At 37.9% G+C, this 24,209-nt stretch overlaps 1 protein-coding gene and 1 pseudogene across 2 annotated transcripts; both read right to left on the bottom strand.

Moving 5' to 3' along the window:
• Positions 1-2,648: 2,648 nt before the first annotated feature.
• Positions 2,649-5,602, bottom strand: LOC148864709 (uncharacterized protein At4g26485-like). Of its 2 annotated transcripts, none has more exons than XM_088980998.1 (4): positions 5,499-5,602; positions 4,197-4,386; positions 3,878-4,079; positions 2,649-3,085 (listed from the first exon to the last, which is right to left on the bottom strand). In XM_088980998.1, exons 2-4 carry the CDS (start codon positions 4,357-4,359, stop codon positions 2,788-2,790), a joined length of 663 nt encoding a protein of 220 aa, XP_088837124.1. In that variant the 5' UTR covers positions 4,360-4,386; positions 5,499-5,602; the 3' UTR covers positions 2,649-2,787. The 2 variants fall into 2 exon arrangements, with proteins under 2 accessions (XP_088837124.1, XP_088837123.1); XM_088980997.1 differs by having other exon boundaries at positions 5,395-5,515.
• Positions 5,603-12,144: 6,542 nt separating this feature from the next.
• LOC148864708 (receptor-like serine/threonine-protein kinase SD1-8 pseudogene) lies at positions 12,145-13,199 on the bottom strand (annotated as a pseudogene).
• Between the last annotated feature and the right edge of the window lie 11,010 nt (positions 13,200-24,209).

The raw sequence follows: 24,209 nt of genomic DNA, 5'->3' as shown, positions 1-24,209 counted from the left end.
CATACTTCAATTAAAATATCTCCTTAATCATCATCCTTTATCCTCAAAACTTCTACTAGACTTTTTTATCGAAATAGGATATCTTTTTCCCTTCCTTTCTCTTTAGGTAAAACTCGGTTTTTTTTTCATATCACATTCTGTAATTGAAAGTTCATATTGTTTGTTGTCATTGAGTACTCCAAACATAAATTTGTTGAATTTATTTTACGTATCAAGACCATTATCTTTTTTTCTTAAGGCTGCCTTTGGTTGCAATGCAAATAAATTTGCATTAATGCAAAATCATGGCAGTGCAAATGATTTGAGTGTAAATTTTGACCTATTTTTGTTTCAAATTTTAGCTTATTTTGTTTGATTGCAGTACAAATTAAGTGAATTAAGACATGAAGCAGAATAAAATAAAACCACAACATAATTAAACAAGAATTTGCATTTTTTTCATTTACACTCATGCATTTGTACTAGTGCAAAATATTGCATTGCAACCAAACGCAGCCTAAAAAAAAAAAAAAAAAAAAGGATTTATTAATGATAAGGAGGGGGGCATGAGACTTACCCTCGAAACAACACTAGGAACTAATGCCGCGTTTGGAAACAATGTAAATAAGTGTGGATGCAAATATGTAGAGTGTAAAACGGTTCATATAAATTACAAAATTGGGTTAGTTTTGCATTGACAAATTTACCTGGATGCAAACATGAATTCCAATAAAGAATATGTTTTTTTTTTTATCAAAATCCCACATGAATTCAAATTTAATTATTTTTTATTGATGTACTTTACACCTTATTATCAATGTAAATATGCATTATCTCTCATTTATCAATGCATAAATGTAATGTTGTCAAACACAGGCAAAAGTGAACCAGATTGCAAATTTACTCTGAACTGGGATTTATACTCTATCTGCATTGTTTCCAAACACAGCCTAAAGTTCAAACAAAAGGCAAAAATAAACTAATAGGAAAAAAGAAACTTAAATTATTTCTAGATGACTTGCAAACAATTTTCGTTTAAATTATTTCTTCAACCTTCTTGGACTAGGATTTTTTTTCTTCTTTTTATTTCCCATTGTCACCCATTCTTTTTTATTAGAATCAATCTTCTCTTTGAAATCATCTCTAATTAGATTATCAACTACATGATTATCTTTGTTCGTGGGAATGGCAACCTGCCTAGGATTATTTTCTTATTTTGCTTTAAGGAATGTCCTGACTCTATATTGACGAGCTCTACTAAAAAGGAGTTCTACATTCTCATTGATTCCAATCTCATGATCATCCCAGCACCATTGATTCGCTATTGGCCATGATAAACTTGGAGCCTACCATCACCAGCTTTTGTTGCCTACTACAAAAGTGTTTTATTCCATTAGCGCCTTCTCAGGCTCAATAAAAACATTTGGATGGGCATTATTACCTTCAAGTACTTGTTTCAACAGCCCTTTTCAGGCGAGCATTATGAATATCTCCATATTTGAATCATGAGATATTCCCGATGCATAAGTGAAAAAGGCTGTGAAAACGGTATAAGCACAATTTGGTGAGGATCAGATCCAATTTCCTCTAAATTGAGTTTCACCCAATATATAGCACAATTTTATAAGCCAAAAGATGCATAAAAGAGAAAGCCCCCAAACAATATATAGCACATACGGGTCAGATCTATAAGATGAAAACGGATCGAGTCCATACCACCCATAGGGCCAAATTTGCCTTAGGTTCTTTTCAACTTGATTCAGAGTAGATCATAATAAAAAGTTAAAAGGCATAACCTCTAGATAATCGTTGTCTTACCAGATAACTTATGAGAGGTATGTTGTTTCCCTATTCATGGCCAGTTCATCTTTATATTAAGGAGATTCAAATGTCATGCATTTGTTTGAATTAGATTTTGAGTCTGACTAAATAAAGGTGATCTTAAATTTGTACCAAATATGAAACAACTGTGATCGAATTTGATACAATTAATGGTGCAACTTGAACAAGATTGGGTTGGGCTTCTGTCAAATTTTGAATGGGCCCAGCCCAAAGGCCCAAGCCTAAAACAGTCTAAAAATGCTAACTTGGACCAATCTGAGTTGCACCCATAAACAGTATTCAATCTGATAATTTTTTAAACGTCCATGCTTATAATTTGATCAAATAAGGATCCATTCTGAGGCTCTGGGCCAGTGTTTGCGCAATGAAAACTCCAATTCTCCCAAACAGGTCCCAACCCCAAATATAAATAGGAAAAAATCCATTCGAGGTGTAAATTATCAAAACTCCAATCTTCTTTTGGGTGTACCTTTTTATCTTTTTCACTATGATGATTTTACAAAAGCTCAGTTTGGATGGAATACAAATGCAAATATGTAGAGTTTAAAACTTGTATTTGTATTTGTACTCCTTCAAAACTGTACATATTTGTATTTATAATGAGCCATAGAATCAGTTTTAAATGTTTAAAAAACCCAAGTTTCGGTTGTGGGGAAAACTTTAAAAAGAATAGGGATCTAGTACAAACAAAAAGCTCCCAATACTGTCCCAACAGGACACTGTAGCCGCATATTGGGAACATCTATCTTGCCATTCAGAGGGAGATGTTCCCAATATGCGACTATAGTTGGGACTGGCGTTTAAGTGAACCCATGATACGATGGCGATTTAGAAAATTTTGAACCTTGAATCTACTGTAAGAGATTCACATGATGCACTTAGCTTGTACACAATCTCATTTTTTCACCAGAATAATAATTGGGGAAAGAAGTTGGATCTCTTGTAGTCCAATATAAAGGCCTATAATTATATATCGGACTGTTTTGTTGACTTGGACAAAGAGAATTTGAATGTGCTGCACATTCCCACTCGAAAAGTCCGGTTACTTTTCCTTCCATAACCTCTCTTGTTGTGATATCCTGGATAGTCCTTCTTAGAGAAACCTACTTCTTCAACCAAACAGAGTCCCTCCTCTTCCGCTAGCTTCTCCACCTCCCACTTATTGTAAGGATGAGTTGTCTTATGTGTCACGTGAACTTCTCCCTTTTCTGTCAGCATGTCACGTGCATTTCTAAAGAAACCTTTCACCACCCCTTGATGAAGCCTGCAGGCCAGGGAACATGAACATATATATCAAGGTTAAGTAATAAATCTTCAGGTTTTCTTTACACAGTTTATCAATGCATGTTCTACAAATGCTAGCTGATTCATTTTGAATCATCCGATTGGAATATGACATCCAAAGGAAGGTTAAGTTACTAGCACTATTTTAGTTCTTACAGCTGCATGCCACATGCATGGAAGTAAGTAGGACTGCAGGTCGGGCTGGGCCTAAGATATTGGGCCAAGGCCCAGGAATTTCCAGGCTTGATGTTGTAGGCCGGGGCTACAGCGAGGTTGTCCAAGCCTGAAAATTCTGGGGCAGGGCTACAAATGATCACCCCCTTAACTCTAGGCCTTTATCTTTATGTATGTGTACCAAACAGGATTTGTAGAGTTGTAGTGGAGAAACCACACAAAGGTGGGCCCATCTTGTACCAAACAGGATTTGTGAAAGGATTGGGCTTGGATTTTCTAGCTTTGGTCTGGGCTTCAACTCCACGAAGAAATGACAGAAGTTGAAGTGGTTCAATTGTTTTGAGTTTTGACAAAGAAAAGTAGACCAACAGAAGATGATGTCGTATGCATGGTTGATATACAACTGAGCCGAGTTGACGTCTGCGCCCAATAAAGAGGGTTTCATGGGCGCCCCCACATGCACATCTCAGCATGCACCGAGAACATCTCCCACATTCACATCCCAATATACGGTTGGGATGTGTTATGGGGCGCAGATGTGAATTGAACAGAGCCCACAATACGTAAAGCAGTTCAGTTTGTTTGTGTGGAAGCTTGCCTAATTTGGTCCTGCACACATTCAGACGGGTAGATAAGGCCCGCATGAGGAAAATTAAAGACTATTCTGTCAAACTTTCTATCCTCGAGGAAAGGATGCTGCACCATGGTATGTGAATCCATTCCATGCACAATAGCGCCACCCAGGCTCTCCAGTACGTCCAAGTTCTCCCTTGCTGTTGGGTGTTTAAACAAAAGCATTTCTGTGTGTTTTCATACCCAAAAGATTCAGATTAGAATAAGGCACCACCCAATTGAACACTCTTGACTTGCAGAAAAAAAAAATTGATAACAGAAAACCAGAAAAGATAGTGTATTACTTCTAGAATCCAAGGAAGTGGAGACCATGTTTGTAGCGGAGCGGAAGGCCTTGGCTAAGCAAGCAGAGAAGGAGAAATCTCCCTCCCCAACCAACAGTATCTGATGAGAGTTGCTGTAATGTGTTATCCTTCTCTCTCCACGTAAACAAAGCATGATCGTCATCAGGTTTGTTGGTCACCTTTTCTAGACCTAGCAAGTGAGAGGTGTCTCGTGGGTGCTATATATATAATCTATACAAAAGTAAGTAATGCAATTAATGTTGTTCCATTAATTAGGATTCGTTGTTTTGTAAAAGCACGTTTTGTTTTCAAGGAGTACGAATGCAAATATGTACAGCGTAAATACATACAAAATATAGGTTTTGTCCTCTACATATTTGCATTTGTACTCCTTCCAAACTCAGCCCAAGGAGTGAATTAATAGAATCAAATTTAAGACCCTTCAATGATTCAATTTCCCTCTGTGCGTTCTTTACTCTTTAGTAAGTACTGGATGAGTTTCTTAGGCTCAGTTTGAAAAGAGTACAAATGCAAATTTGTATAATGCAAAACCTCATATTTTGTATTATTCTATATACATATTTATATTTATACTCCTTCAAAACTGAACCTTAGGGGTTGGTGGGTTTGACTGTCCTTCCGACTTCCCAGGTAAGGGAGCTGCTGAAACATTTGTTGCTCTAGAATTCTATATAGGGGGCTGTTTATGTCTTTCCTTGAGGCTAGCTTGTTTGGTTTGATGAAAAAAATAGTAGAGAAACGAAAGGAAATGAAGGTTTGTAATGGTTTTCCTTCCTTTCCCTTCCTTTCCCTTCCTCATCTTTTAATCAAATACAGCATAAATGAATATTATTAGAAGGTGTTTGGTTACATTACGTCTTGTCTTCTCAGAAAATGGCAATGCAATGGTCTGGTGTTTTCAATGTTTGGAGGTCTTTGGTAAGAAAACCGAACCAAATCGAGCCACATCAGTGGTCATGCCTTGCAACATTTAGAGAAAAGAAAAACGTCAAAATTGACATTTCCCAATTTTTTTGAATTTTGAGAATCAGTGTTCTTTTCCATTTTCTAAGAAAACGGCCAACCAAATAACAGATTTGATCATTGAAAGATGAATCATTAATGTGACTCCGATTTAACACTATTTTCTCATAAAATAACAATGAAACCAAATACCACATTAGTTAGTGATACTTACTTGAAAACTGAAAACAGAGAAATAATTAAATGGGGAAATTAAATTTCAAACCGCACCAAATCACTAATGTGGCTCAGCTGCCTTGTACACATATCAAAGTTTACCTCTCTCTCAGTACAATATATGCCACAATGCAAATGATGAAACTTCCAACGAACCTGTGTCACACAACTTGGATAAATTAAAAAAATAAAATTCTTATTGGGAAGCAAGCATTCCACCTAGTACGGAGTTGTCGGTGCTATGGATTCAAATATTCCTAACCAGGCTTTTCTTGCTGAGATTGCGTGTGAAGTTTGGAAAAGGGAAGATTCAATATTTTCAAAAAAACTCGAATGAAGTATAGGTGAGGGAAAGATTATTTAATTCAATTCGAAGCAAAGCAAGAACATTCTACGATCTGGAGGCGTGTGGTGCGGGAAAGGAATATATTAAGAAAGCTCTTTGGAAATGTATCAGGAAAGAGGAATCTACAGACCTTTGGGAAAATACTTAGGTTGGGTTAGGTTGGATGGTCCATGTCGCATATCTCTTCTTGAGAGAAGTTATTTATCTATTTTCTCTATTTTTTTATTTTTTTATTTTTTTGTTTAAAAAATATAAAAAAAAATAATCATTACCTATTTTGATTAAATTAAATTCACACTATTAGAGAGAGAAAGAGTGACATTTTGGTTTGCCAAAATCTCTTATTTTAATGCATGTTATTATTACATTTAAAAAAGACATTTAAGAGAGAGAGAGAGAGTAGTAACACCAAGTCTTTCAAACTGTCGTTGATGTAGACAGTCGGACCATTCAGCTTGGGAATTGTCTAGGCAACCAGCTTTGTTTTACCCCAAACCCGGTCTTTGGCCAAAAACTATCAAAAAAGTCAACAACCCGTTCACCCTGGTAGTCGAACCATCAACCCATTCAATAGTTTTTTATTGTTATTTTAATTATTTTCTAATTTGTTTGTCAGAACAGGCCGTCCATTCGAATTGGACGGTTAGATTGTTAACCTAGAAAACGGTGGCTAGAACGATTCCGTTTTTATGTCATTTTTTAAAACTTTGAGTAATACAACACAATAAAGTAAAATATTAATAAGTCAAATAATATAAATAGGTTCAGGTTTAACAATCAAACATAAAACAACAAAAATGAAAATATTAATTTAAGAATCCACTAAACCTCCACTTAAAACTAATAAATATTAATAAAACTTAGTAAAAATTAAAAACACTAATAAAAATCATACTTAATAAACATTAATAAAATTAGAAACATTTATTAATATATTGTTTTTTATTTTATTAGATAAATTTGTATTAATATAATTTTAATTAATTAATTAAGTAATAATATTATTAAAATTAATAATTTTTATGAGTTAAGACATTTATTGTGCATAGTGCCCATACTACACAAAAGACTTATATAGAATAGAAGACCCATTAAAAATGATATAGAAATAAAAAGTTAATGAAAATTTAAAATATAGAACCTGTTTTATCATTTATATGAAGAAGACAAGCTAAACGGGTTTGTATAAAAACTTGTAACATGTGATACATGACATACAATAATAATAATAATAATAAAATTAATAATAATAATGTATAATTTGAAACCTAATAACTATAATTAATAAAAAATCACTAAAATTAAAACAAATATTAAAACTTAGCAAGTTTTTATCTAGCAACTATTAAAAGATAAGAAATTAATAAAACTAGTATTAATTTGTACTTAGGGATGACCATTTATAAGAATTAGTATAATTAATATTAATAGGATAATTAAAATTAATAATAAAATAATAAAATAATCATTTATTTAAAAATATAAAATAATAATTATATTTGTATTTACAAAAAGTAGCATAGGTATTTATCTATTTTCTCCTTTTTTGTATTTTTCTTATTTCCTTTTGTTTTAAAATTTTAAAACAATAATTATTATCATTAACAAAATTGATATCATTAATATTAAAATTGCACACTATTAGACCTGTTCATGGGCTAAGCTTTAGGCCTGACTTTACACTATATCAGGCTCGGGCTTCGGGCTGGGCCCATTCAAATTTTGGCAAAAGCCAAGCCTAAGCCTGACCCATGAATAGTTCTAATTAATAGAGAGTTAATGAGAAAGAGAGAGAGATAGAATTTATATAATTAAAGAAAGAAAGGGGGTGATGTAAGGATGTTTGAGTATTTTTGGCTCCCTTTAAGGACTAAAGAACTCATAATACAAAACCCCCAAAACCCTAATATTATTAAAGTAATAAAATATTATTAAACTAATCTTTTTAAAATGCATTACAATAAAATGAAAAGAATAAACAAAACATGATACAACAATAGAATCTATGTTCTATGTACAATATATCAAACCCATGTTTATTATATCCAATGGATTTTAAGTCAATATTTTTAAGACATTCCATCATTTTTTTTTAATTTAGTTTCTTTTTATTTTATTAGTGTTTATTAAATTTGATTTTTAATTAGAATTGAAATATTTTTAATTAACATCTTAAGGAAACCTAATTTCTTAATTTTTATTAACTATTATAAGATAAATTTGTTTTAATTTTTACTAAGTTTTATTAATAATTATTAACTATTACTACTACTCTTAAATGTATAGTAGCATGCATTGAGATGAGATAACCTAAAATCCAAAAGTCTTTCTATGTCTCTCCTTATTTAATAATATAATATCTCTCTCTTTTAATTCTGTGTCTACCATGATTACTTTATTATATTTTTAAATAAAAAGAAAATTAGAAAAATGCAAAAAAGAGAAACTAGGTAAATACCTTTGCTGGAAGGAGAGGCATGCTGAACTAAGGGGGTGTTCTATAGTGTAGATGAGAAATTAGTGGTGTGGACTGGTCTACACCACACCCTATGGTAGGGGCCAATCTATACCACACCATAGTCCCATAGTTTTTTCTGAACTATAGATAAATTGCGTGGACTGGACCAGACCAGCCCACACCCATAATGGTGTTCTATAGGTGTGGTGTTGATTCCATATATCTCATATACATTTTATGAGAGATTTACACAGTCGATCATAAATGTCTAATTTTTGCATTTTATTCGATAAATAAAATGAAAAAAAAGTCATCAATATTAGACTACAATAGCATTTTTTAAGTAATTAAGAAATATTATTTTAAATGTTAAAAATAAAAATTAAATATAAAAAAATTAAAAAATTAATATTTAAATAATGAAAAAAAGAGTTGAGAAGGAAAACAATCAAACTTGTGCTAGAATTAACATTTTATTATTGATAAAATATTAAAATTTTGAAAATTATTAAAAGATTAAATAAAATGAAAGTAATTGGACCAATGTAACGCAAGTGCGTTACTAAAACCTTTCCACAAATTGTCCACACCATAGTGCGGATCATTCATGAGAAAATACTATGGATGATAAATTGTAGTGTGACTCGTCCCTCTCCACATTATTTTGTGAACGGGGACCATCCACACATAGTAGAACGTCATATCTTATTGTGGACAGAACCAAAATGATTACATCTGTGATATATATATATGCTATTGAACTCCACCTAAGTCAAACTTATTTAGGTCCAACTCAAGAATTATTTTTGGGTCATTTTACACGTCCAATAAAAGTTGAACCCCTAATGATAGATTGTGTGTGGCAAATTTCATGTGTAATAATTTAGAATTAATAATTTTAAAATTTTAATGAAAGTTATAAAGTGTAATTATATTTAAAAATGGAATTACCCATGTATAATTAATTATAAATATTATGGAAAAGTACAGATAGGTCCAATGCAGATTTTTGAATTCCACTAAACATTCAAAATGTCAAATATTACTTTGGGCCAAGGTTCAAAATATCGATACGCCCGATATGCCGATAGGGACATATCGGGCGAATCAATACACATTTTTATTGCCTTTTTTTTATTTTTTTTGCAACCAGTTCAAGGGGTGGTTTAGGTCTCCTCTACCCCCGAACCAGTCAAGCCTCCGATGCACCCACTATAGAGGCATAACGAAGGAATCCTGGAATGATACATATGGGCCAATATAGGGCCGATATGTATTGGCCCTAAATATTCTAACCCTAGGCTGAACCGTCATTCTCGCTAAATGTTATAATATTAATATTGATATGACTATTAATCATATTTTATTAATTTAGTTTTCACATTTGTTTAAAATAATTTATTTTTACTTTTTATGGTAAAAATTAATTAAAAGAAATGTGTCATCACATATCACAGGTGAGAATCAATGTTACCTAGAATGTTTATTAGCATAGTTGTTTCTACATGAAATGTCAATTTGATGTTTTTACAAGTAGTGTCCAATACGTGTCTTTTTAAGAGGATCATTGATCATCCAGTTGTTCCGTTTCATTGATCTATAAAATTGTTCTCTAAGGACGATATAGCATCACTTCATCCTCTAGACAAATGGGCCGTTCCGAAGATTGGAGCTGACCTAAATGAGCCTTCTGAAATGAGTGGCACTGCCAAATGGAAAAAGATTTTTGAAACTTGAAGCCCAAAATCGTTAGAACAATGGCTGTATTCAACCTGAATCTGCATAATCTCTTCTCAACCTTAGAACGTCATATACGAAGAGGTCTGTCTTTTTCAAGGATGGAGCAGAAAACGAGATTTGAGAGAAGACAAATGGTCTCTGGCTCGAGATTCGCGTCTTTTTAATGGTGAGTGTACTTCTTTTTCCGCATAATGGAGTGTAATTGACATGGTGATAGTTGCGAGAAACCTTTTGGGAATGGGAAACGAAAGGTCAATAATGATGTGAATGAGTATGATGACAGGGCTCATTAATCTTTCAGAAAAATTGAAAATATTCAAAAATTTGAGAAATTAGGAAAGAGTGGGGAAAAAGGAGTGATGTACTGACATAGCACGCCCAATTTATTATTTAGATCAACGTTTTCGAACGGTTCGACATAGGAACCGTTAAGGCAATCGGTTTTGTTTATCTAAAATTCGGAATTTCGTCAAAAATTATTGAAAAAGTCAACAAATTATTGATCCAGGTGATTAAACCATTGATTCATCGACCTGTTAAATTGTTTTTGACCATTTTTTTTTTTATATTTTTTAATTTTGTTGTCAAAATGGGCTGTTCATTCAAACCGGACGATCGGACCATTGACTCAAAAACGAGTGCCTAGAACAGTTTCGTTTTTGGGTTGTTTTTTAAAACGTTGATCTAGATAGATATATAGATTGGTGTGTCCATTAGTGGTTAGGAATGATAACAAGACGGGTTCAGGGGAGATCTGTTAGGGTGCTTTGCACCGATTAAGATCCATGTGTGAGGAGTAGATCCCGTTCTAGTTCAAGGTAGGAATATCATATTCTCTATCTTCAATCCCGATTAAAATCCACGTCAGGGATAAGAGTAGAGGTGTAATTTAGGTCGTGCCACTCGTGGCCTAACTAGGCCCGACCTGGCATGACAGCACGCATGTCGTGCCAAGCCCAACACAACGGTCTGACCATGCTAGGCCTAGGGTCTTAGGTCCGTAGGCCGAATTGGCACGACACGACCAAGCGGGCCGTGTGCTTATCTCGCCTGTGGCCCGCTTGCTAGCACAACCCATACGTATTATTTATATATTATATATTTATATATATAATATAATACATTATATAAAAAATATATTAATAAAATAAATAGTTGTTTTCAATTTTATTATACTAATTTATTTAATTATTGTATATATAAGCAATTGTATACATCAAAATTCATATAAAAGTAAAATTGTAAGTTTTTTTTTTCAATTTTTTAAAATAAATAGGCAAAAATAGCTCTGGCCCGACTTAGCCCATGGACCAGCTTGACCAACGGCATGACACGGGCCCACACGGGCTTGGGCCATGGGCTATGCCAAGCCAACCCCACAAGTTATCCCAGGGGAGGGCTGCATGGCCTAGGACGGCCCACTCTTTGCACAGGCCACCCACAGGCCATGCCATGCCATGCCCGTTTTACACCTCTACATAAGAATTATTTTACTAGATCCAAATCCCTAAATTTTTTAATTAAAAGTATATTTTGATAAAATGGATTTACTTAATATAAAAATTTTAAAATATAGATAATATTTATATATATATATATATATATATATATATATATATATATATATATATTTACATTGGGGCCAGGGCGGAGTGAGAATATCACTACCCATCCCCTATCAATGCCAACTATTAGAAAAGAGAATAGTAACAAAAAGAAAATAAGCAAAAAAATATATAAAACACCAACATTTATGTGGTTCAATTTAATAGCCTACATGGAAAGAGAAGAAACTATATGAGAGTATGAAATACATTCCCCCTGATCCCACACAATTAATGGTTTAAAAGAAAAAACAAAAGGCCCAATTATATTAATATATTTTATCAAAACTATAACCAAATTACCAAAAAACAAAAATTAATGAGGAAACCTTAACCCAAAGAGGAGGAGGTGGTGTTTGCTTACCATTGACTGATGTCAAGGCCCATTTTTGCCTTGATTATGTCAATATTTGCAATGGAAAGGCATTTTCAGATTTCGTGAAAATTATATACATAGAATTCAATTAGCTCGTGTATGTGATGAGACATATATATTTAGTCCTGCTTCTCACAAACATGAACCTGATACAGTAGGAACGGATCAAGGTGGGTTTGCCATTTAAGCCGACCTATTAAAATTAAATTGTTGTAGCTATTTCATTATCGGGCTTCTACAAGAGAAGCAGTTAAATCATTTAGTGAATACATTTCACCATGGTTTGCAATTGGATCAACCTCAACTTCCTTTCTTGCAATTGAAAATGCAGGTTGTTTGGGTGGAGGCAGAGTTTGAGTTCCATTGCCGAGCATAGAGACCACTTCTACAATTGTTGGTCTATCATTTGCATTCTGTTGCACGCACAAGAGTGCGACATGAACGTATCTCAGCAATTCATTATTAGGGGATGTTGAGTCATACAATGTTGAATCTATCAACTCCATTCCCCTTCCATCATTCCACAATTCCCAAGCCTGCAACCACGTTGTAAGAAATTAAAAGTATCACAAGTGTTCATCAAGTGAGAATGAGCAGATATCACAACTTGGGCCCCGTTAGCTTCACACGAATAGGGGTCTGGAATCAGAATCGGAATGAATTATTCTGATTCCAATTGTTTGGTTGGGCGGAATCAGAATCCCATTCTCATTTATGCTGGAATAACATTCCCCCATTTGAGAGAATGGCCATTCCCTGGTGCCTCTTCATTGGGAATGAAATCTCGTTCCTGCTGATTTTAATTCTAATTCTCATTCTCATTCCTGTCTGAGCCAAATAGACTATGGGAATAGACCATTCCGATTCCGACTACAAACCAAATGGGCCCTTGGTTTGTTTGTTACTTAGAATTGGAATCAGAATGGTCTATTCTCATTTCCCATAAACTATTTGGTTCATACAGGAATCAGAATGGAAATTGAAATCATCTGAAATGGAATTTCATTCCCAAGGGATGGAGAGGGAACAACATTCCCTCAAATGGGGCAATGCTATTCCACCAAGAATGGGAATGATTCCAGACTCCAATTTCCGTGAACAAATGGGACCTTAAATTAAGCAGAAGTGAAGAGATACTGCTTTAGTCACTCACATATTCAATAAGATTCAGGCAGCGGTCGGAATTATAAATGCTGGTATTCTTCTTGGAACTGATGATCTCCACTAACAAGACTCCAAAGCTAAAGGCATCAGATTTCACAGAGAATATTCCCTTCATTGCGTATTCAGGGGACATATAGTCACTGCATTCCAAATTCAGATGTGGCAATGAGCCCACATCACTTGCCCCCCACTCCCGAGGCCGAGGTGGAGGCTTTGGCTTCAACCAATGGGAGTAGCGATGGTGGGCGCCAATGAGCCCATCAGGCGAGGGGTACCTTGCAGTGGCGTCAAATCTATCTTACCCCTGCCTTCATCCGGTTTGTTTTCGTGGGAGGAGAATGAGGTTGTAGGTAGGCTTCTGCTCTTCAGCAAGGATTTTGAGCAAAAGGGTCTCAGAGGAGCTGATCCCGTGTCTTCATGTGTCGGCAGCTTGAAGGTGCATGTGATACTGGCACTTGGGGTTAGCAAGTTGGGAACGTTCCCTACACGGGTCGGACACGGGGGGAGTATCCCATAGGTGGAACAGCCTTCCGGGTGGACTGGTATGCGCGTTCATTGGGTCAAAGAGCCTGATCCAATGGATTACAGTGAGCAGGTCCATTGGTTCGCCTGGTCATTGTTTCGTCTTCCAAGGATGGGTGCCAAGTGGCATGCCGCGGTTGGGTTGTGGAAGCAGAGGCCTTACAACTGTTGGATCCGGCGAGATCTACACCATTTGTTCTTCTATAAATAGGGACCTTAGCCATGATTTTTCTTTGTCATTTGTCTCTAGGCGCCCTTGTTGTTGATTGAACACTACTCCCAGACCTTCAACCAACACACTTCGCCTTCCTCCTTTTCACCTTTGTCTTTAGGTAACACCTCGAACCATGTATCACTCCAACTCTGGCCCTAAGTGTTATGAACTTTCAACTGGATCTGAAGGGAGCTCTCCTGATTCTCCTAACCCCTTCTCTTCCTTAGGTCCACTAGCCATCGTCCCCCCTCAACGAGAGGCAATGGTGTTGAGGGAGAGCATAGCCTCCAGGGGTGCTGAGGGTAGCCACCAAGGCGATGACCCTCCCTGTGAGAGTGTCTCATCTATGATGCCGAGGGAGCTAGAGGGGTCCCCCCAAACCAAGGGGTAGCGGGCCCAAAAGCCCATGCCGAGGACGATGGCCGAAAGTATGGCCTGAGGGGTGGCCATGGCTAACTTGCCACATTTGGAGTTTGATAGTGCTCTGGATGTGAACCAGGTGAGGTCCTTGGCCCGACGATTCTACATACCTCGGTCCTATTCCCTTTGGGTGCCTGATGTAGGTGACCGGCCATGCACTCCCAAAGAGGGGGAGATCTACGTTTGCCAGCATTTCCTCAAGTTCAGCCTTGGGTTCCCCCTTCACCCCATAATTTCTAAGCTGTTGAGGTGGTACGGGATTATCATTATCCAGCTAGTCCCAAACACCCTTAGGACCATGACTGCCATGTTGGTGGTGGCTCGACTTCAAGAAGTGAAGCTGATGCCGAAATTGTTCCGGGCCATGTTCATGCCAAGGAAGCATTCCTTTGAGGCTGGCATGTATTATTTTCAGCCTCAAAGGGGTAAACCCATTGACAACCCTTCATATGTCCACAATTGGAAGGACAATTTTTTCTCTATGTCCTACCCCGAGGGTTAGTCGTTCAAGTCAATGTGGAGAGAGGCATGCACAACAGTTGAGAGGTGTCCCCCCACGCTTTGGGACGAGGAGGCCGCTGACTTAGCTCACCTACTCATGCTAGGGAGAATCCAAGCCAAGACTTTGGTGAAGATGGAGTTCCCTTTGGTATTCACGGGGCTCAACCCTACCCCCTTTGTAGGAGAGGTCTCGTAGTCTTTCAACACGTCCCATTTGTCCTCGTCTGATGATATTGACTTGTCTTCTTTTGTTTGTGATAACTCTGTAGTTTAATGCCTTAAGGGCATCATTTCAAGGGTATTTTAGGCCTTAGAATAGTCAAAATGTGTCATTTTCCTAGTTAAATTCAAGATTGTGACCTCTGAGGGTTTTTATGCAAATCCTGGGAAAATTGGTAAAGTTTCAAAGCTGAAATGTAGTTTTTGGGAATCTGGTGTGAATTCCAACCGAGAGAATGAGTGTTTTTATGAAAAGTTGTGCATAAGAGGGCACCTCCTATCTGCTAAACCCAAAATGGTGCCCCTCCTACTGTATTAGCATCCTCCCCTCTCCCTTGCAAATCCTTGGGCGCCTCTCCACTCATTCTTTTCATCTCTAACAAACCCTAGCTGCCCCTAACTGCTAAATCCTCACCTTCCATCCCTTCCTAACATTTAATCTTCACCCTTCATTCTGGGGCACCATCTTTTGAGTGCATTCTAACCCTAGGGCACCACCTAACTTCTAATCCTCACCATTCAACCTTTATCCACTAGATCTCAGCCCTCTATTTTACTCTCTATCTCAGCCATTCACTCTAGGGCACCACCCACTCCTTTTAATATCCACCTTTCATCTCTATGTGCCAAAATCTCCACCATCCAATATGAGGATCCCAAATCTTAGCCATACATAATATTGGGCACCCTCTCCTTTTCTTTTCAACCTTAGGATCACCTTAGAACAATCCTAACCCTCCATTCTAAAACCTAGGGTGCCCATATGTCTGCAAAAACCAAGCTACCGCCCCCTCTTTCTCTCTAATTCCAATTTTATCCACCTTTTTGTATAAAAATGACCCTAGGGGCCCTAGAGAAGAGATTTGTCAATTCACCCAATTCACAAGGCTAAGGTTCTTGAGGAGTTCAAGGGTTGTAGAAGGGAAGGATGCCCAACTCTTGTTAGGAGGGGTTCCTGCAAGTAGTCCAGCCAATCTACAGCTACCGCCACTGGATCTAATCAACCATCCTTTTATTTTCTTTATTTTCCTTCATGTTATTTTTATTTCAGCAATCTTTTAGATTTAATTTCTGTTCATTTGTGTGTTTTGCATATTTGAATTCGTCTTATTCAAGGCAAATGTGTCTCGAGGGGTTTGAAGGCTAGAGAAGGGAAGGACGCCCAGATCATGTCAAGAGGGGTTCTTGCAAGCCATCCAGCCAATCTACAATGACCACCACTAGATCCAAATTTTGGGATCACTTTTATTTATTTCTTTTGTTGATTTCAGTGTTCTTTTATTTTTGAATTTTGATTATTGTCTTGTTTAATTCCAAACATTTAATTTCAGCATTAATAAATTTTATTTTCTTATTTTCTGCAAACCCCACTTCCATTTTCTTTTTTTATTTGTCTGAAATGAGAAAATAATAATTGTTCCTCTCTTCCCTGTGGGTTCAACCCCTTCCTCACCATGTACTACGTTGTTTAAGGTTACATAAGGATTGGTAAAATTTATAAATCTCTAAACTGGTGTTCCGAAGTGGTTAACGACATGCTTTCGGATACACCAAGTTCTTGCCGTCGTTGTCGGGGAAGCAACGGAGAAAAATTTTTATTTGCTTTGTTCGGATCTGTTTCATTATTTTTTTTCCGTTTGATTACTTAATCTGTAATCTCATTTTAATTCTTGTTTCTCTTTGATTTTACAAGACGTAATAGCAAAAGGTGGGGTACCAAAGCATTGTCAGATTGATGAAGAAAAGAGAAGAGAAGAGAAATTATGATTGCAATTTAGGTGTAGTCTCCCAATTTATTCTTTTTTTTTCAAATTATTTTTCGTAAAGTAGTGCTTTCAAATTCTTAGTTAATTGTTTTCTTTTCTTGATAGATTCGATTTATTTTTTTTAGAATTATTTTTTGTCTTGTGCTTATATCTATTTTTTTACTTTGTTTTCGTTTCTTGAGTGAAATAGATTTCTGTTTAGGATTGTTAGGTTCTATTTTTTCTTTATTTTTAGATTAGAAACTCACTTCGTTTTTTTATTTTATTTTTTTTATTGTCGCATATTATTATTTTTTTATATATTTATTTTCTTTTTTTTTATTTATTTTCTGTTTAACCCTTAGAGTAGTGATTTCCCTTCTTAGCATTTATTCTTGTAGTTCTTAATTCATTTTTAGCATAATTAATTATTTGTTGCTTTACTTAATTGCCCCTTTAATTAATTAATTATTTAATTGATTAATTAATTTTTCATAGGAAATTATTCAAAATTTTGAATTTAAGTTTTAATTTCAAAATATTAATTTTAATTTGAATCTGAATGTGAATTTGAATTTATATTTCAAAGTTTAAATTTTAAATTTTGAATTACACCAAAAAAATATTTTAATTTTTTTTTTTTGCATTTACATTTCAACATTTAGGATTTACTATGTTCTATAGCATGCGTCATATAGGATTATTTAATTGTTGAAATTATCTTGTTAGTTGTTAATGTGTTAGGGTTTATCTTTTTTTTTTTTTGCTCCTTTTGCTGAATTAGTTTGTTTTATTATTTTATGTTAAATTGTTGAATTGCATAATTAGTTGCATTTATTTTGTTTATTGTGTTTTCCATTAATCTATTTAAGGGCAATCCAATTTAAATAAGATAAGGTGGGGATTTTTTCCATTAATCCATTTAAGAGCAATCCATAAACGGCGGTTGGTGTCTAAGGAAAGAGGTTAAATGGCTAAGCCTAAGTGGGTTGTGTGGTTACTTAATTAGGTCCTTGCGAGAGCAAGGGGAGTTTACCACATCCCCACCTCTTACCTGGCTAACCAAAGGAAGTGGCGTAATTCCAAGTGAACCAAAGAGGATTCACATTGATTGAACCACTAGTTTAGGAAACCTTAGAGCTCGTAGGTTGTATGTTTGAATTTCTTCTATTTTTTTTAATTTAAAAATTTCAAATTTGAATTTAAATTTTAGGAATTTAAATATCAAATTCTAAATTTCAATTTAAATTTCAAAAATTTAAATTTCAAATTCCAAAAAAAAAGGAAAAATAAAAAAAAATAAATTTAAATTTGAGTTTAAATTTCAAAATCTAAATTTGAAATTAAAATTCAAAATCTAAATTTGAAATTAAAATTCAAAAATTTAAATTTCAAATTTCAAAAAGAAGAAAAAGAGACTTCCTAGTTGTATGTTGGGAAGGAGATCTCTGAGGAGAGAAACAGTAGAACCCATACCTAAGATAGAGAGATACCTCCATCACCAACAACACAATGAAATGGCCGGAATCAATGATGCACAACCCAAAAATCTGAAGGAGTATTTCACTCCAACCCAATATAACCCTTCATCCTACATACAATTTCCAGATACCCAAGCCTTGTGGTATGAGATTAAATCAAGCACAATCCAAATGCTTCCCTTTTTCTATGAGAACCTGGGTGAGGACCCATACAAATACATAGACGAGTTTCTGGAAATCTGTTCCGCTTTAAGGATCCAAAACTTTAATGATGATGCCATTAGGTTAATTCTTTTCCCCTTCTCCTTGAAAGACAAGGCCAAGCACTAGTTGGGAACTATAGGGAGACCTATTAGAACTTGGGCAAAAATGCAACAAGAATTCCTTAGAAAGTTCTACCCTATAGGACAAACCAACACTATGAGAAGAGCCACCATTGGATTCATCCAAACACCGAGTGAACAAATTCACAAGTCTTGGGGAGAATGAAAGAGTTGATGAGAAAATGCCCACACCATGGCCTGTCTCAGTGGCAATTTGTTCAAGCCTTCTATGAAGGTTTGACTGATCAATACTGGCAAATGGCAGATGCCTCTTGTGGGGGGGCATTTATGAGCAAAAGTGAGGATGAAGTGTATGCTCTTTTTGAGACCTTGAGTGAAATCTCCATCAACAATGCATCATTGTATTCCTATGAAAGGTCGGTGGGACCCTTAAAGAAGGCAGGGCTCTACGAAGTCAAGAACAGTATAGAGCTTGAGGCAAGAATGGACCTAAATGCAATCTTTAGAAAATCGGACATGGTAGATCTTCTAGCCCAAAAGCTTGATCAATTCTTCACCTATAACCGACAACCGGGCCCATCTATACCCTATCCTAAATTTGTTCCATTTGTGCCAGCCCAGCCCACCAGGTTGATGATTGTCACATGGCGGCCCTGTTTTTTCCGTTTATCCAAGAACAGGTTCAAGCAGCCCAGAGTTTCTCGAGGCCCAATAATGACCCATTCTCAAATACTTACAACCATGGGTGGAGAAATAACCCTAACTTCTCTTGGAAGACACATCAACCTAACACACAGTCCCAACAGTACCACTCATCTAACTCCATGACCTAGCAATTTTAGAGGCCACAAGTGTAAGGTCAATTCTAGCTGATGTACTCTAGGAACCAACCAGCCCAACCTTATCAAGATTATCCACAACCTCCTCAGACCCATACAGTTGATGACCAATTGGTGCTGCTTTTGCAACTGATCCTAACTCAATAGTAGTCCATCGCTAGATTAGAGAGCCAAATAGGAAAGCTATCTGAAGCCAATGCAGAGAGAGAAGTAGGGAAACTACTGAGTCAACTGGTTACGAATCCTAGAAATCAGCCATCGGGTTTTCCTCCACAATAGATTCAACCACCTCCTAAGAACCCTCAATTTTAAAATTCCAAATTTGTTACAACCCTAAGGAGTTTGAGGATTTTAGAAGACCCATATGAGAAAAATAGAGTTAGTGAAGAAGAAAATGGGCAAGAAGACCCTAAGTTTGGGGGGGGAGAGAAAAAGGAAAGGAAAATTTAGAAGAAGAGCCTATAGTGAACCAACTTGTAGTTCCCTTTTCAACCGCACTCACTATCAGGCCATTGCGAAAGAAAAAAGAAACTCGCAACCAGGAGATCAGGGAGTTATTCAAGCAAGTCCATGTTAACATCCCTCTCCTCGACGCAATCCAACATGTCCTGACCTATGCCAAGTTCTTGAAAGAGCTATGCACTCAAAAGAGGGTGCCACAATTGGCCCCACAAAAAGTGATGCTCTTAGCAGATGTTAGTGCGATTCTCTTAAACCAACTTCCCCGAAAAATGAAAAACCATGGTGCTCCTCTCATAAGATGTATTATCTCTAGAATCACTTTCAATTGGGCCCTATTGGATCTTGGGGTTAGTGTAAATTTGCTTCCCTTAATTATTTGTGAAAGGCTCGGGATCAACGAGTTAAAACCTACCTCGGTAATTTTGCAACTCACTGATCGGTCAGTCAAGACTTCTCAAGGTGTTATTGAGGACATCATTGTTAGGATAGGGGATTGTTACTTCCCAATAGATTTTGTTGTCCTAAACATGACCCCAACCGAGGAACTGAACTTAACCCAATAATCTTAGGATGTCCGATTTTAGCAACGGTCAATGCAAAAATCAAATATAAATCAGGAGAAATAGAGATTTCATTTAGGGACCAAAAAGTCCAATTAAATGTATTTAGTGCCACTAAATATCCAAACCTAGGGGAAGATGAGTTCAAGGTATATGTAGTGGACAATCTTTTAGATGCCCTGCCTACCCCTTGGTTAGCCCAATCTGAATCTTGTTTGTGGGAAGAAGAAAGCGGGTTTGTGAGTATAGATGAGAGAAGTGTGTGAATGTGTCTAGCTGAAGACATTAAATTTAGCATTGGTTGGGAGGCAACCCAACATAAGTTTCCAGTTGTCTGTAGGATTAGAGTTTTTGTTTCTTGATTCGAGACCAATTGGTAGACCTTGAAGCCCTTGGGAAAATCCTCTTGATTGTTCACTTTGACCCAAGTCCCTTTACATTAGTCTAGTCATGCCATTAGGGACAATGGCACTTAAGTTGGGGGGTGAGGAAAGAGAGAGAAAATTTGAAAAAAAAATTGAAGCTAAGCCTTTAGAAATGCAGTACTAAAAATTTCACTGAAAATTTTAGAAGTTCTTAACATTAAAAGAGATTCCCAAATAGAAAAAGTTGAGGAAACTGATAGAAGAAGAAGTTGACTAAGGTGAATAAGAAGAGGCCTGTCAAGGTGGCTGAGGCGGGTAGGAAGAGGCCCGCCAGGGTGGCCACAAGAGAGTAGCTACCGAAGAAGGTGGCCCACAAGGAGCATCCTACTAGGGGCACTGTGCCGAAGAGGCCCTCTATGGAGGGGTATCCTACAAGGCTCTCGGCCGCCCCCGCATCTACACAAGAGCCTACCGAGGAAACCGGGCAGCTCTCTAGGATCTTTCGCCCCCAGTGGACGATCCATGAGGGGGATTTGATTGTTGAAGGAGGGGTGGGAAGGTCCTAGTGAGCAAGGTGATCATCCGAAGGATCACTTCGAGATGATGTAGAGTGACCCCTAGACCATTCGCAATGAGGGCCTCTATCACACAACCAAAGTATGCCTTCTCCCTCATACTTCGTCTTTTTCTCCATAGTTCTCTTTTTTTTTTCTTTCTTTCTTTGTTATGACTCTTATTGATGATACTTGATGCAGGTTTGCCACCACTTTGTCAGTTTGGGAGACCGGATGGGCCTCACCTTGGAGCGCTTGGATAGGCTCGAAAAAATCAACGAGAAGCTCCAGGTAGCGGTTGCCACTGCTGAGAGAAAATGGGACAGGTTCAGGGCAGCCCACAAGGATGAGTAGCAACTTTGGAAGATGCTAGAGGATGACTTGAAGGCAACACATGCCCGCCTCATCCAAGTGCAAGAGGCATTGAAGAAGTTCGAGGAGGACAGGGCTCGCCTCGATAGTATTGTCGTGGAGGCTCAGCAGCGAGCAACACAGGCCAAAAGTGGGCCATTGAAAACGAGAAGCAGGCGACTGAGGCGGTGGAGGCCTTTGAACAATCTCACAAGTACCAGAAAGCCCTCACGAACTATGAGTCTCTGACGTACCTGTGATGCCCGACTTCAACGTCGACGGGCTGAAGGTGATTCCGGACTCCCCGAAGAATCTATTGAAGTCCTTGACTAGGATGCTAATGGCACTGGGGATTCTCCCTCCCCTAGCTAGTGGTCAAGCTTAGCGGGATTCTCCTTGTGTGCTTGTTTTTTTTTTTTGTTGTTGTTTGTTTATTTTTTGTGATCTACATGTGCTCGGCAGCCGAGCCCATGAATTTGTAAATGTTTATACAAGATAAATGAATGAATGATCAGAGCAGTTTTTGTACAATGTCCTCTCCTTCTTCTTTCTCCTTTTTTTTTTACCGATGGGTCCTTTCCCCTCCCAACGAAGAGATCGCAGTTCAAAAGATGGCTCATAATGGCTTGCTTTATCTATACGCTTGCTTTAGATAGTTGGGGAATCGAGGCCGAGGCATAAGGTGTGCGATCAAGGTGTGGTTTACCTAGCTCACTTCCTCCCAATTGTCTACTTAGGCAAGGCCAGGTGGCCTTTCGAAGTGTGGGGGAGAGAGGCCAAGGCTGAGGTGTAGCTCACCTAGCTAACCTCTTTCCCAAATAGTTACTTCGGCGAGGTTGAGGTGACACTCTAGAGAGGTCGTGGTCTCAGGCCGAGGCAAACCGCCAAGTTGGTCGAGGTTGCCATCTTTATTTAATCACGCTAAGTGTATAGGACCAGGAGAGGTCATCCGCCACCGAGGTGGGTGGTGAGGCATGCGATACCTTAGCCATCCTAATGTGTTTCCGTTTGGCGAGACGTTAAGTTTGGGTCTTTGCCACTGGCTATGTGCCCTGGCGATGGTCCAACACGAGTGCATGGTCCTCGAGAAAAGCTGCACGCTTTGGCCAGTCATGAACCCGAGGGGTCCTAGGGACTTACTGTGATCACACACTAAACATTGAGCCGAAGAGGAACTTTGCATTTCATTCATCAATTTGTCCATCAAAATTTGCATTTACTGGTAGTACATCCAAAGGTTCTCCAAGTTCCACATCCGAGGGATGGATCTTCCATCTAAGTGTTCCAGACGAAAGGTGACAGGGCCGAGGACTTACTTGACCTTGTAGGAGCCTTCCCTGTTGGGGCCCAGCTTTCCTACTCCAGGTTCAGGGACCATGACCTTCCTGAGGACAAGGTCCCCTCTCAATAGTGTCTTTCTTTCACCTTCAAGTTGTAGTAGTGGGCCAATTGTTGCTGGTAGGCGGCCACCCTTACTTGTGCTTTCTCTCAGGCTTCTTCCAACAAGTACATGTTTAGTCTAAGTGCTTCGTTGTTCTTGGCCTCGTCGCATGCTTCAGTTTGGAACATTGGCTGGTTGATTTCTTCTAGGATAACAACTTCGGTATTGTAGGTCAGGCCAAATGGGGTCTCTCCCTTGGCCGTTCGAGGTGTGGTTCGGTATGCCCAGAGGACACTCCTCAGCTCATCAGGCCATAGGCCTTTGGTTCGGTCTAATCTGGTCTTTAGTCCATCTAAGATGGTTCTATTGGTGACCTCGACTAGGCCATTTGTTTGGGGATAGCCTACTGAGTTGTACTACTGCTTGATGCCAAGGGAGGCACACCATTTCCAAAACCTGGCACTGCCAAATTGCTTTTTGTTGTTAGTAACCAACATGTAGAGGAGGCAGAAATGGCAGATGATGCTCTTCCAAAAGAAGCTTTGGATTGCTTGAGCTGTGATGGTATCCAGGGGTATAGCTTTTATCCACTCGGTGAAGTAGTCCACGACAATGACGAGGTATTTCCTACCCCCCATTGCTTGAGGGAAGGGGCCAGGAGGTTCATTCCCCACTTGGCGAAGGGCCAAGGGCTGCCTGAGAGGGTTGTGGCTAGTTGATGGATAACGTTAGCATGACTTTGGCATTTATCGCATCTCCGTACCATCTCGGTTGCATCCTTTTGGAGAGTTAGCCAAAAATACCCCTACTTTAGAGCTTTCTGAGCTAGGGCTCGACCTTCAAGGTGGTTACCACAAATGCCTTCATGAATTTTTCAGAGCACTACTCACCCTCCTCCTAGCGAAGGCATCGGAGGTAAGGCAAGGTGAATAACCTTCTGTATAACTTTCCTTCTAACAAGTTGTAGTGGGCTACCTGATGTCGGAGTCACCTGACTTCATTCCTGTTGTTGAGCAATCACTCTATTAGTAGGAAGTTGATGATAGGGTCCATCCATGACGGTTCGACCTCCATTAGGAGTACTTGGGCTTCTTCTATAGAGGGTTGAGGTAGCTTCTCCATGCAGATAGTGCGACCGAGGGTTGCATCCGAGGTGCTTGCCAAATTAGAAAGGGTATCGACTCTTATGTTCTCAGCTCGTGGGACTTGCTACAGGGAGAAGCGTTG

The sequence above is a fragment of the Nelumbo lutea genome, chromosome 3 (genome assembly GCF_056320005.1).
Source record: "Nelumbo lutea isolate HS-2025 chromosome 3, American lotus-T2T, whole genome shotgun sequence".
Lineage (NCBI taxonomy): Eukaryota > Viridiplantae > Streptophyta > Magnoliopsida > Proteales > Nelumbonaceae > Nelumbo > Nelumbo lutea.
Note: the sequence above shows the minus strand (reverse complement) of the source record. Positions and strands in the feature narration are given on the sequence as shown.